Source organism: Eptatretus burgeri, chromosome 1 (assembly GCF_056783735.1).
Source record: "Eptatretus burgeri isolate ZD-2024b chromosome 1, Ebu_testis_v1, whole genome shotgun sequence".
In the NCBI taxonomy this organism is placed as follows: Eukaryota; Metazoa; Chordata; class Myxini; order Myxiniformes; family Myxinidae; genus Eptatretus; species Eptatretus burgeri.
Genome location: NC_140961.1, coordinates 55,736,348 through 55,747,043, shown reverse-complemented (window position 1 = coordinate 55,747,043; position 10,696 = coordinate 55,736,348). Strand labels below are relative to the sequence as shown.

At 39.8% G+C, this 10,696-nt stretch overlaps 1 protein-coding gene across 1 annotated transcript in view; it reads left to right on the top strand.

The window, feature by feature from the left end:
* Positions 1-664: 664 nt before the first annotated feature.
* Positions 665-10,696, top strand: part of LOC147034533 (heparan sulfate glucosamine 3-O-sulfotransferase 6-like) — a 59,871-nt gene continuing 49,839 nt past the window's right edge. Inside the window, exon 1 of the mRNA XM_085884938.1 lies at positions 665-1,662. Within this exon, the coding sequence (XP_085741064.1) occupies positions 1,010-1,662 (653 nt within the window). The 5' untranslated portion in view covers positions 665-1,009. The remainder of the gene's footprint in view (positions 1,663-10,696) is intronic.

Here is a 10,696-nt window from a genome sequence, read left to right as displayed (position 1 = left end):
TATAACAATATATATATATATATATATATATATATATATAACAATATATATAACAATATATATAACAATATATATATCGTAATTGTTGATTTTCAGTTTATGAAACAGAGGTGATGATGTTCTCGCACACTAACGATTGATCCCAAACACTATGCCGGGTATCCAAGCTCGTCACAGATTCTTCAAATCAACCCGTGGGGAAAGTGAGGAATAAGGCTGGACAGGGAACCTGGGGTGGGATTAAGGATGGTGAAGTTCCAGGAGTAAAGGCAATTTAGGTTTTCCAATGTAAGCATGAGAGAGAGAGAGAAGAGAGAAGAGAGAAGAGAGAAGAGAGAAGAGAGAAGAGAGAAGAGAGAAGAGAGAAGAGAGAAGAGAGAAGAGAGAAGAGAGAAGAGAGAGGAGAGAGGAGAGAGGAGAGAGAGTTTTGAATAAAAATAAAGGAATGGTCCACTGTTGATTTATTTCGATGGACGAAGAGATGACTTTGGTTGGAAAAGAAAATTATGAAGTGCAGAAGGTGAAAGAGTAAACAGTAAATAGAAACAAACACACAATCTTGCTGCTAAGCGGTGATGACGGTTGGGGCGGGGAAGAGTGGGAGAGAGAGAATGGAGGAGCAGCAGAGGAGGGAGGTGGGAGGAGGAAAAACGACAAGTAAAGCTGGAAGCTGCGAGCATGCGCCAATGCACCTCCGGAGTTAGACAGAAGGGAGTATCTGGATGTTCATCCAAGTCGGACAACTTTCCCATGCTGATTGTGTGGCTGTGCCTAACAGGGAGTGACCCGAGAATCGAAGGACACCAACGTGGAACTGGTCGGACGCTGCTCCGTCCATGAGTCGAGCCAGTTTTTGAGTTGCCGAAAAAGGTGCAGCTCAGCGACTTTGACGATGGTCTTTCGGGGTTACATAGACCCTTTTGCTTCTCGGTCGTGTGCTTTTGGTATTGACACACCATGTCATACCAAGTTGGATTACTGATCTCATGCCGTACGGCAGTGGCCCATCATGGACAGCTCAAATGGACTCCTTCACGTGAAGACCAAGAAGACTATCTTGGCATGCACCGCAGCCATGATCATTATCCTCCCAGTGTACCTGTTCTATTGCCTCGCTTGCTGCTGTGAGACTCTGCAGGAGCCAGTGCTCCATGAAGTCGGGGCCGAGGCAAAGCTTTACGACCACGCGCAGCGTCTAAGCGCTGAGCCGGGGCAGCTCACAGAGCCCCCACAAGAGCGCCAAATCCCACAGCCTCACCATCTTAAACATCACCATCATTACATCACTTGGTCTACTTGGGACTCGCAGGGAACTGACGAGATGCCAGGTATGCAGAATGCTGTTGCGCAAGAACACTCTGAAGTAGATGCACCTCTGTACGTTCGGAACGGCGATCCAGCCGAGCCCGGCGGAACCCTGAATGAGGCGAGCGGTGGGATTTCGGAACGAGGCCGCACCCAAGCAGCCAGTCCATTCAATGCTTCCAACACGTTCAGCGGCTTTGGTCAGCGGCGCCTTCCCGAGGCGATCATCATCGGCGTGAAGAAGGGTGGCACGCGTGCCTTGCTGGAGTTTATCCGAGTTCATCCCGATGTGCGCGCAGTGGGAGCCGAGCCGCACTTCTTTGACAGAAATTATGACAAGGGCTTCGAGTGGTACAGGTCGGTCCTTGTGAGGGATATTCTCTGCCTGGGATGATTTATTTATCTCATAAGAATGAATATACAACTGTAAATAGTAATGTTGGCATTATGATGCTGCTTTTATAGTAACCCTTACCCCAGCCATTAGCCTCACCCAAACCCTAACCCAAAAATCTTAACTGCTGAAATTGTCAAAATGTTTCTACCAGCTTGGGCAACCCTATTAGGTTCCATACATACATTGTCCTGACCATGTATTAAGGCATACCAGCTTGCCAAGACAGCACCACTCAATGTATTCGTGTGTTAGGCTCTCCCCTACCCCCACTTTGCCCCTTCCTCATCCTCCAACCCACCGGGATCCTCCATCCCACTGCAATCCACCCACAACCCACAAAAAAATAAAACAATGCCGGGATTTGGCTGCGGCGCCAAACGAAAGACCAAGGTGTTGCACACAGGCATTCATGCAAACCACAGAGCCACCGAGCGGCGTCTTCACAGCACGCACAACGTGGTCTCTCTCGACCCCTTACGACGGTGAGCTCCGTGGGAACCGTGCAGAGTCCCTCGTAACCACTGTCTTTTTCTGGAGGTAAAATACAAACAAACAATTACACTGCTACTACATCCAGGGACGTGGCGACAGGCACCACGGGTACCTGTCACCACGTACCTACTGTTTGTCATGAAAGCATCGAACCATCTTTCCGAAACAGTAAGCAACCAATGAGCGGATAATGCAATACGGTAGATTGTTGCATAACAAAAGTAGTTCTTTCATGTTATTCGTCAAAGTTGTTTTGTTTTTTAAACCATTGTTTTATTTAACTTAACCTTTAGCGATCTGGCATCCTTCTCTGATTGTGCAAGCTGGCTTAATTTTGGTAAAGTGTAATAGTTTAATTAACAGTAACTGAGCCAGTCTGACAAAGGGAAATTGAGGTTGAGAGAATGCAATTAGGGTATGATTAACATTTCGGCAACACCAACGTCCGTTGCACGCTTTATAGCCAATTACCATGATTTAGTGGCGAGCTACTTTCGCGACACAACGATCTCCACTGAGCAAAGAGATCGCCATTGTGTTCTCATGAGGGTCAAAGTGAGGAGCAAAATAAGATGAAATAAAATGATACAAAAAAAACAAACTGTGACCAAACAACTGGATGATATATCATTTGCCCAAACAATAACGAGCGATCAAAAAAACAACCACCGGGAAACCGGCTTTCGTTTTGTGTTGACTGTTAACCAGGTGAACGTTTCCTGACACCATCATCTCTGAGTTGTGAACTGTAATCGCAGCTTCCATCAAGTGCCTCTCGACAAACTGATTGCAAATCGCCACCATTAGGACTTTGGTCCGCGCGGTGCTGCCATGTCTAGGTTAACCACCTACAAGCCTCGGTGTTTCGAGGGTCTGCTTTGAATCTCCGAGTTCGGCGGTTCGAACCCCGGTCGAGTCATAACAGAGACGTTTGACTTGAAAGTGCTGCTTCCTTGATTGATGCTCATCATCTTAAAAGGAAAGAGCACAGACAAGGAAGCATAAATTTGTAATAATAGCGCAGGTTGAGATGGGCCTAAATATGGCCTCCTGTGTCAGAGGTCCTTGTCAAGGAACTCGCATATATAATAATAATATATATTTTTTTAAAAAAACAGGTGCATTGTTGGGCATTCAGTTTCCGTTCTCACCTTTTCAGCCAACAGACACAATGCTATGTAAATGCCTTTCCACAATCAGGGTTTATCTTCATCATCAGTGTGCCATACCCTTGACAGAGTGTCGGTGCTGCCGAAGCAGTCTCAAGGCAAGGGTAATTCTGTGCAGTTGGTCGTTGCATTCACTGTGATCATGGAAGAAATGCTGCATTTGCTTCGGGATACCTCACCGACTCTTTGCGAATAACGCGATCAATTCTTTACCGTCCACCAACGACCAGTGCCAAACATCCTTCCGATGGAAAACATGCATCATCAGTTTATATCGTGATTCAATCCCTGGCTACATATCTCAAGAGTGATTGTGCATACCTTTTAAACTATCCTGCCAGCTTGCGAGACTCGTACCTGCACTACATCACAGAATATGCTCTGGATTGGTTTTTATCCCACGTCAATGTGTTGGGATTTAAACGAATAATAGGGATGAAAAGTAAAACGATAAATTTGAGGTTCAAACTTTTTGTTTTTTTGTTCGAGGCACAGTTTATGAGGCAAATGTGAAATGTGAGATGACCCACTGCCCAGATCAATACCGCGGTTACGCATCTGACACGTCGACGAGCCAGCGATTCCTCAAAGCTAATGGACAAAAATTAATATACAAGTCCCTTGACATTCGTCGTAGCACAATCAAAGTTTATAGACAATAGTGGTGATGCCCCCATTTCAGTGTATTAGAGATTTATGAAACTAAACGCAAGGAAATAACATTGAGTTCTTGTAGACAGAAAAAAAAGCGAGACGTATGTTGTTCCTCACACTCAAACTAAACGAGAAACACTTCAAATGAAAACTGATGAATACCCTGAAGGTGCAGAAGCCAGATTATAAAATCAAGGGGAACGCTGTATTGTTCAGACAATGCTGATCTGGAACCAAAATGGTGATGATGTTGTTCCTGTCTCTGCACATTGGAACAATGAGACAAACCTGACTCAAGATGAGCTGGGAGCAACACTGCTGGCCATTGCCATTATGAATCTTGATTTTTCTCCTGTTTCCTGCCACAGTTCATGATTGACCAATGCTGTCCCAAAACGAACCACCAGAAGCAGCACGGCGCACCTACCGGTGTCACCTGCAAATCAACCCATGCAGTTCATATAATTAACCTTTGTAAATTTGTTAGGCACATAAACTCGATTCCCTGGTACACCCGCTTGGTATGTACAGTGTGTGAGATGATGCGATGTAAGGAAGAGGTGAGAAGCTTTCATCAGGTAGGGCTGTAGCGAAGGTACATTTTACACAATCGTCAGTTGTTTGTTTGTTTTTTTTCAGTGAAGTCCAAACATTTATTTACAGTGTTATTTCAGTATCATATTGTGTGTGTTCCAAATGGTGACTGAAAAATTCGAACCTCTGCAAATTTTACTGAAAAAAGTTTATTCCCTTCGACATAATGGTAGTCACTGCGAGGTATTGTGAGAATGGTGTGTGTGCGCACATTCAGGCACACATATCCATTGTGTGTGTGTGTGTGTGTGTGTGTGTGTGTGTGTGTGTGTGTGTGTGTGTGTGTGTGTGTGTCACTAGATACATCTGAGATGTCCATGAACAGCTTGCATTGCCTGATGTGGGCTCAGATTATACACGTGAAGTCACTCCGAACTTTGATACACCCCCTTTGATTATTTTGTTATTATTATTTTCTGTGACTATAGCATGACGTCACAATGGGTGGTTAAAGGTGAACTTAAAGACTATGGCATAACTCGGCATGCATTGGCGATCTTTGCTCCGCACTTCTTACACGAGAGCAGCGATGTGAGAAGGAACATGAACTTATCCGCAGTCACAAAATGCCACAAGGACAGTGTGCTCTTTGGAGCATTAAAATGTGTTGGCATTCAAAGCTGCCTTAAGGCGTCTCCTGCATACATCGCACCCCCTCACGGCCCCCCACCCTCCGCACCCCAGACTCCTCAATGTTACTGGTCCATGCTGGATGCATCATTCATACTTGCACTTCTGTCGACTCAAACCGAATGCTCACTGTAACGACAGGTGTGTTTGGTTGCAGTTGCTATGCTCATCAGGTTTGGGAGATAAATCTGGAGTTGTTTTTCAAAATCATAAAACACTCTGGAACAGAGCCAAGAGAGGGTGGGGTCACTCGGATCTGTGGTGAGAACATTAGTCTTATTGCAATACAATGTTACTGTTAATGCAGCTGCTGCAGCAATTTGGACTGAAATAGCTATTTGGCTGAGCACACACAAAGGTATATAAAGTAAGGCAGAAAGAACCGCATTAAAAATGTCACAAGAAGGAAATGCATGTTCTTTTTCAAAGAGATTGGAAGGAAGAATTTGATGTTAACATTGAGACACGGGTCATAAACTCAACATATGACTGAGAGATCATTCCTCTGGTCCTGATGAGGAAATATTTAAGATGGATAGTTTTATATGCAAGGGCTTGATATATGCAATTTGGTGCAGTGCAGCTCTCCTGAAATTCCCAAAGAGGATTACAGATTTGTGGACCAATTGTATTGCACTGAATATTCTTGGCCACTTGCATGGAATGGTATCATAGATCAGCCCACAAAAGGGGATATACAATACTGATATGTATCGATCTCCCTTTCTCTCGGTTACTTCATGATGCTGGTTTGCTCAATCCACGATCTTTCCGTTTATAGCTCTTTGACTGTACGAAGCAACAGTTGAATCTATAACCTTTGGGATAAGTCCACTGTTACGCCTATTTGTCAAGAGTACAATGTGATTTTTAAAAATAGACCTGCAAACAACTCCATGGGAACTTCTTCAAAGGTGTACGCTTTCCAGAAATGATATCAAAAAATATTAGGACACAAAACAGGTAAAATGAAAATGTAACCAGGTAACAAAATAGAAATAATCAAAGATTGAGGGTGTTCATCCTCGACACGCACTTTGTGAAGACGTTCCATCTCTACATTGATGATCACATATTAAACTACAAGGGCACTCGGTAGAGCGCATCCCTCCATCACGTAATGCCTGGTCCATGAGAACATATCGTGCCCAATACATTTTTTTAATATCATGCTATACAGTACTATGTCGTTTTAGGCATCATCTCTCAATGGTGAAGAATCACTTAAAAAATTAAATAATTATCGTATTCAGATCCAGATTCGGATCTTCACCGAAATCGAATCAATTCGTAATGGTCACACACCCAACCTGTCCACCAAGTTTCGTCTGAATCCGTCCCAACTTTTTGAGATATCGTGCTATATATTAGTTTAGCCCAATCTATCAATGGTGAACAATCACTTAAAAAATTCTCGGATCTGGATCCGGATTCAGATCTTCACCAAAATTGAATCGGTTCATCCTTGTCACACACCCAACATGTCCACCAAGTTTATTCTGGATCCGTCTACAACTTTTTGAGATATCCTGCACACAGACAGACAGACAGACAGAGAGGGGTGAAAACATATCCTCCTTCACCTTCAGTGGCAGAGCTACATATTCTGTGGAGTATAAAAATTTTGCTAACTTTTGATGTCAGTCTATGAACAATGGGATGCCAACAAAGTTAGTTTTGTTTTATATATATATATATATATATATATATATATATATATATATATATATATATATATATATATATATATATATATATATATATATATATATATATATATATATATATATATATATAGAAGGTTTTAGCTGAAACTTTACCAAGGTATGTAACTGGTGTGAGAAGGAAAGCAAAGATGATGTTTCCATCATTAGCCCTTTGTCGGAGCAAGCTTGGGTGTCCTCTCTTACTCTGACAAAGGGCTAATTCCCAAAATGTTAACTTTACTTTGCTTCCCATAGCATTCAACATATCTTTATCAACTTTCATTCAACAAAACCTATCGTTAAATCAGCCAATGCAGACTGCCACTAACCTTGACGATGTCTAGTATTCCTTTGATATGGAATGTAGATTGCGAGTCACTGACATCCTCGACCCTGATGTGGATTTCAGTGAACAACTTAAAGGTACCCTGTCACAAAACTTTTAATCATTTTTGTTGACCATAAGGATATTAGGGTGTCACGTTGGCATTGTCATGATGTTTCAATAAAGATGAACGCTCTTACTAATCTCCTCTTCAGGTTCCAGCAGACGGACTTTTAAAGAATTTGAAGTCTTGCTGGAGGAGCGACACACAATGGTTGTTTTGGGTTTTTTTTTTTTTCAAAGATCTAATCCCGTCTTTAACATTCAGTTGTTGGTGCAATAATGTACTCTATTAGTAGATGTGATGACATCACCACTCCCTTCATATTTACTTTATGTGAGTCATGCTCATTGTAAATGGAGGATTCACCATGATGTTTATGCATGGGCATTGAGTGAGTAGCAAAATAGGTTTGAAACGTGAAAAGATGGCTGCGTTAATGCATGGAAGAGAAAACAAGTTTGACATTATTCACCTTTCCTTGCTGAAATATTTGAAGTGTTTTTTTTTTACATTCAATTCTAATTCTTTCTACTACCTTGTGAATGGCTCCAGATATTCTCACCTTCCTGTGAGGTCGGCTGGGGAAAGTTTTTGGACAAAGTTTTTCATGAACCAGCTGGCAGGACTCGAGGTTCAACTGCAAATGACAGGCTAATGTGAAGATCCTTGCAATATATATTCCAAAAGAGACACATAAGGCCAACGGCCTCCTCTTTTCCTCGTGGGAAAATACATATATATATATATATATATATATATATATATATATATATATATATATATATATATATATATATATATATATATATACATATATATATATATATATATATATATATACATACATATATATACATACATATATATATATATATACATATATATATATATATATATATATATATATATATATATATATATATATATATATATATATCTTCCTCTTCTTCTTTCAGCTGCTCCCGTTAGGGGTCGCCACAGCGGATCATCCGTTATGATCCGCATTATGATTTGGCACAGGTTTTACGCTGGATGCCCTTCCTGACGCAACCCTGGTCGCCTCTTACGGCACAGGGATATGGTACACCTATTATAACCAGGGCATACACCGGATATATATATATATATATATATATATATATATATATATATATATATATATATATATATATATATATATATATATATGTATAAATATTACACTGGTCTGTGTCATTTCAGAAGTCTACGTTTTATCAACGGTTCCTATATGTTTTTTGCATGCTGAATTTAGAAATGTATCTCATTTCGCTCAATCAGGTCACGTTTTTCATATACATATATATATATATATATATATATATATATATATATATATATATATATATATATATATATATATATATATATATATATATATATATTGTATACACATGCTATCTCAATTTTAAGGAAAAAAATAATCAAAATTTTGCTTTTTTAATTAGCATTTTTTTTATTCAAATCAGACTTACATTGACAGAAAATGTACAAACTATATATAAAATGATGCACAAGTACCGTTAATATGAAATTCAACATTAAAAAGACAAAGGAAAACAGCGACTGCTGGAGCGACTGAAGTTGGGTGTTGCCAGAAACAACGATTTATCTATATTTTTCTGAAATTGAAATGAAAGTAATTGAGAAGGCACTTTCTTCCACATTAAGTGTACTTGTGTGTCATTATATGTATAGTTTGTACATTTTCTGTCAATGTAAGTCTGATTTTGAATTTAATAAATGCTAATTAAAAAAATAAAAATTTTGATTACTTTTTTTCCTTAAAATTTCTCAAATTTGGTGTAAGGTTTTTACTTTCACATGGGTAAAAGGTCACCACTTTTATAATGGAGAAATTGCACAAGCACAATGGCAAAAAAATGGCACAAGCAGAGAAAATAACATGGCTGAAGACATGTTTTGCCCTTATTAGGGCTCATCAGTGCACCATATTAAAGCCTGGATGGATTGCTTTGAGGTACCCACACTGACCTCAAAGCTGTATAACTTGGGTTTGAATCCCGACCCATCTATTAACTGGCATCCTGGTGTTTCATAGGCAGGGTGATTAATCAACACCACAAAGACTTGACCTGATTGAGCGAAATTAGATACATTTCTGAATTCAGCATGCAAAAAACATATAAGAACCGTTGAGAAAACCTAGACATCTGAAAAAAATATTTCAAATGCAGCCCAGTGTTATTTATATAATTAAAAAAAATTATTTATACATATATATTTTTTCTTTAATAAATATATATTTATTTATATATATATATATATATATATATGTATATATATATATATATATATATATATATATATATATATATATATATATATATATGTATATATATATATATATATATATATATATATATATATATACATACACACACACACACACACACACACACACACACACACACACACACACATATGTAATGCATACTCCAATATATGTATATGTTATTAAAAAATATGTATTTATCCTTTTTATCGTGAAGTCCCTGTGTAAAGTGTGTCGGAGTGGCGACCCGTCCAGGATTGTGCCCAATAGCCAAGGAGACTGCTTAAGTAGCACCAACGCTCTGCACAGAGTGTGGTCCCAATCTCCCCCTCCCTGTATAAAAAAATAAAAAATATATAAAAAAAAATAGAAAAGAAAACAGGTTAACAAATCGTGTCATTACAGCCATTGTTGCATGATTTGAGAAAAATCGTCATCTGCCATCCTAACGCATTGCTTTTTGCCTTATAGCGCAACCAATAGGACAGAGATTTGTGGTTAGGGAAAGGATTATTAAAATCCGTTCTCCAACTTCCAGCAACAGCACAACGTCACCATCATTATGTGATATACTCCACTCCATATATATGGCATCTGACAGCATGAATCAAGCCTTAAGGGCCCTTCAGGGCAAGAGTTCAAAATGGCACAAGCAGAGAAAATAGCATAGCTGAAGACATGTTTTGCCCTTATTCGAAATATATCTCATTACAGTACACCATAAGGCCTGGTACATCTCATCAGTACACCATAAGTGCCTGGAGGCACCATAAAGCTCATCAGTACACCATAAGGCCTGGATGGATTGCTTTGAGGTACCCACACTGACCTCTAAGCTGTATAACTTGGGTTTGAATCCTGACCCATCTATTAACTGGCATCCTGGTGTTTCATAGGCAGGGTGATAATCAATGTGTGTCGGTCCTCGGAAGAACGTTAAACTGGCGTCCCGTCTACCACAATTCGTTAGTGGACATTCAAGATCCCATTGTGTCCTTTGCGAAGAGTAGGCGAGCTGTTGCCGGCAACATGGCAAAATTCTAAAT